Below are 3856 nucleotides of genomic sequence, written 5' to 3'. Positions count from 1 at the left end.
TAATAATTCTTTGTGGAGAATAAACTTTTTGGCATGTTATGCATACTTCTCAAATGTCGTACAAAACATACTATTTTCGGCCTAGCCTTAAGCTTAAGAGTACTTGTTCCTTTTTTCTGGTTCTTGTTGGTCTTTTCGGTGCTATTTTCTATTGCAAATAATATTTTTCTTACATTTTATATCACCTACAGGTTTTTTTATATTACTCAGTGTTTCTATTTTGCCATTGCAATAAAAAGATCATTTCACATTTATAATGCAAACAGTAAGAAAACATTTTTGGAGTTCCATTCAAATGTACAACTATTACTAATTCTTATAACATGACAAAAACCACATAAAACGTTAAAGGACAAGTGGCAAAAACTAATACAAATCATTCCCCATGCGCGTTAAGACTTTTTAAAATATAAACTATGTTTCAAAAGTTCTAAACTCAATATAATACAATGACATACCCTAAAGGCTTGCTATTTATTTTAAATATTCTTAACTTTCAGCTACTACTCTTCTTTGTTATAAACACCCTATATAATAGGGGCCACAATTTTGCTGCACAATAAGAAGAAAGAATTTATCTGACCTACTTCAGCAAAATCGTGTTACTTAGGCTACTAGACAATCATTTATTTATGGGAATATACAAGGGAGGTAATGCTGGGACTCCAGATAACTTTATGGCCACACAGATCAGGAAAATGTTTACTTTCAACAGCATGTAGAAACTCTGTTACATATAACAAAATTGGTTAGATGTTCATTTCTGGGAACTTCGTGGTGCAGGCCTTGGTGCTCTTTGAGGGGTTTGAGGAGGTGGGGGGGGTGTGTCTGTGAACAAATAAATGTTAGCACAAGACGTCATTAGGTGTCATTGAATTACAGGGGTGCATGATATTCTGATGCCAAGAGATGAGATTGGGGGGGGGGGGGGGGCAGTGGGAGGGGCAACATGAGGGCTGTTGAATAGTAAGTTCGAGATTTTGTGACACAACGAGATTGGTATCTTTTCTTTTTGCAAGCCCAAGACTTAATTTAGCCTTGTAAAAGGAATTGAGACACAGAGAAGGCATCCTGGAAAAATCGAGACAAGGAGACCCCTGAAATTTCGCTACATCTATGTGAGAAGCACTATGAGAGTTATGTGTATTGTCCAACACAGTGACCCCAGCCAGGAATCAAATCCAGACTGCTCATCCAGAGTCCAGAGCACTAACTATTAGGCCACTGCGCCTCCAATAACAGCCGCATGCAGACACTACAATTACTTTAACCAACCATAAGCAGACACCCTCTCCTAAGTGGTCACTTTTTGGGGGTGTCAAAGATGTATGATATTGATTACAAAAGGTTTTAAAACTGCACAGCAACTTGAAAGCTCTCACATTAAAGTTTTATAGCAACAGTTATTCAGTAATACTGAGTTAAAACAAGCAAACTTACCTGGAAAGACAGGTATTCCCATAGAAGGTCTTGAACTATCAAAGGGAGGGGATTGCATTGGTCTCCGTGGGGCAGTGGGCGGAGGTGGGCTCTTTAGAGGTCTGGGCACATCTGGCTCAGGAATGGGGGCAGGTGGCCGTGTTGGTAAAGGTTCTGGAGGATTTTTCTTAAATGATATCTGGTGATGAAAGAGAAGAATCAAATCAATGCATGCGTTGTTACTTGATAAAAAAGAAACGAAAAAAACAACAAAAAAGTACAACATACAACAGCTTACCTTTGGTTGGATGCCTAAACCTGAACCAGATAAAGAAAAGAAGGATTAATGTTACCGCATGTAGCATGAAGGAACTAAAAGCTTTACTATTTTCCCTTTCTTGAGATCTACATACAAGACTGTATGTGGCACTCTGTCACAATACAAAATGTTTTGTTGAAGATAAAACATCTAGTTGCATGAGATTTATTTTGAAAATATTTATGCAATTAGGGTACCTGTAGATTGAGGTTCACTTCTTCGTCGAATTACTGGTGGTGGAGTGGATGTTGATACTCCTGCTGGTAAATCTTCCTGTTTTACAGGTGCTGTATAAGACCTTGGATGACGCTTTTTTAGACCAGGGCTTCCTAAGAGCCACATGAAGGGACAGGTATGTAAGTCAAGTACTTCATTCACAAAAAATCCAAAACATCATCCATTTTACACCAACTTGGCCTATGGTCTCATCTGCTAAGAATCAGGGGATATTCTACACATGTTCGCGGGATACTTGTTTTAAATGCATAATTAGCATACATTCTTATATAAACAACAGGCTCCGACAGCTCCAACAATATTCTACCAGCAACAAGCACCTTTTTTCCCATGAAAAATTAAGGACCGTAACCGTTACTTAAAGAACCTAAAATCCTAAATAGGCCTAATTTCCAAGTAAACACCAATTACGTGTATATGGAACCTTTCTAGGCTAACTTGTAAAAATGTAGGTTATATGTGGGTTTTATTTATATATGAAGTGCCATAAAGTTCTGAAAGCAACAAACCTTGTTAATTTCAGATTTAGCGACCTTTAATTTTAGAAACTTGATGTGTTATGGGTCAATGACAGGCAAAACTACAGTATAAATTATCTTTACTACTCTAAAATATAAAATCAGAAAGCATGTTCAAAAGAAAGAAAACACATTTAAACAGACCTTTATTGTAGTCTGGTTGTGGAACAGGAGGGGGGACATCTAAGGATTCTGCTTTAGCTGGGATGTCCTGAATCTGAAATATATACATGTAAGATACAACTATAACCAAAGAGTGAACAATTGCTGTCTTGACTCTCAAACCCAGACAACTGGATAATAAGATTCTGAAAAAATATTATATTAAACAGGACAGGTGTAGAATTGCATCCCTGTGGTGGGGGGGGGGGGAAACTCCCTTATGAAAGGGACAGGGATGCTTGTCAGAAGTTTTTAAAAGAATCCCAAAAGGAGACCCCTAAGAGAGTAAGTACAATACAAAAAAATTATAGAATCTATGTTACCGTATTTATTCGATTAAGCGCTTTGGGTGCTTATTAAATTTTTGGACCTTGAGAGTGGGCTCATTCGAGATGGGCACTTATTCGAGGCTGGGCGCTTATTAAATTTTCACCATTTTTAGCAAAAAGTACGTTTATTTTACAAGAAAACAATAAATAATAACAAAACGTGAATATGTACCAAAGCTGAATTTAACTGTTCCGTGAAAGTTTCTATAAAATATTAAGAAAATGCTGTCTTCTGGGTAGTCCTTAGTAGTACTTAATCAATTTCAATCTTAATCAGTCACTAATAGTCAATACTCTTCTTGTGCCCTCTTCGTAGGGGGTGGGGGTGGGCGCTTATTCGAGGCTGGGCGCTTATTAACTTTTCTAACCTATAGGGTGGGCGCTTTTTCGAGGTGGGCGCTTATTCAAGGTTGGGCGCTTAATCGAATAAATACGGTAATCAGTTTTTTGTGTGCAACCCTAAACAAGACCTTGACCACTAAAATATTGGTGTTTTGTTCAGAACTTCCTAAGTGAGACCAAAAATCTGTGTTTCATAGTCTACCATTATTTCTTGTTATTATTCAACACATGCGCGCGCTGCCCATATATGGTCAAAATGTTAACGATATCTGTCATCCGCACATAACAGATATCCTGCGATATACGTAGGTTGCGAAGATTCGTCCGAAGTAATGTAAAGCGCTGCATAATTTAAGTTTTTCTATCTGCTAAATGTGTTTCATTGACAATTTGTTGAATAATAAAACAATTATCCCGCTCAATCTTGCGGAATATCGTCTGATTTTAGCCAACTCGGCCTACGGCCTCGTCGGCTAAGTATCAGGCGATATTCCGCGCGATTTCGCAGGATAATTGTTAAATAATATTTA

General features: G+C 37.7%; 1 protein-coding gene across 1 annotated transcript; it reads right to left on the bottom strand.

Annotated features, from left to right (window-relative positions):
- Positions 1–1363: 1363 nt before the first annotated feature.
- Positions 1364–2827, bottom strand: LOC144639713 (uncharacterized). The gene is made up of 4 exons (XM_078499017.1): positions 2638–2827; positions 1936–2067; positions 1718–1737; positions 1364–1618 (listed from the first exon to the last, which is right to left on the bottom strand). Exons 1-4 carry the CDS (start codon positions 2723–2725, stop codon positions 1379–1381), a joined length of 480 nt encoding a protein of 159 aa, XP_078355143.1. The 5' UTR covers positions 2726–2827; the 3' UTR covers positions 1364–1378.
- Positions 2828–3856: the final 1029 nt, after the last annotated feature.

This window comes from Oculina patagonica, unplaced genomic scaffold (assembly GCF_052425735.1).
Source record: "Oculina patagonica isolate OP01 unplaced genomic scaffold, crgOcupat unplaced1216, whole genome shotgun sequence".
Classification (NCBI taxonomy): domain Eukaryota; kingdom Metazoa; phylum Cnidaria; class Anthozoa; order Scleractinia; family Oculinidae; genus Oculina; species Oculina patagonica.
This window is presented reverse-complemented; position numbering and strand designations above follow the sequence as displayed.

Excerpts from the sequence above, each read along its gene's own strand:
- LOC144639713 (XM_078499017.1), bottom strand. The coding sequence starts at position 2,725 with ATGTATATATTTCAGATTCAGGACATCCCAGCTAAAGCAGAATCCTTA. Across the intron at positions 2,068-2,637 it reads ACAACCAGACTACAATAAAG|GAAGCCCTGGTCTAAAAAAG; the intron begins GTCTGTTTAAAT and ends TGTGGCTCTTAG. Across the intron at positions 1,619-1,717 it reads GTTTAGGCATCCAACCAAAG|ATATCATTTAAGAAAAATCC; the intron begins GTAAGCTGTTGT and ends TTTCATCACCAG.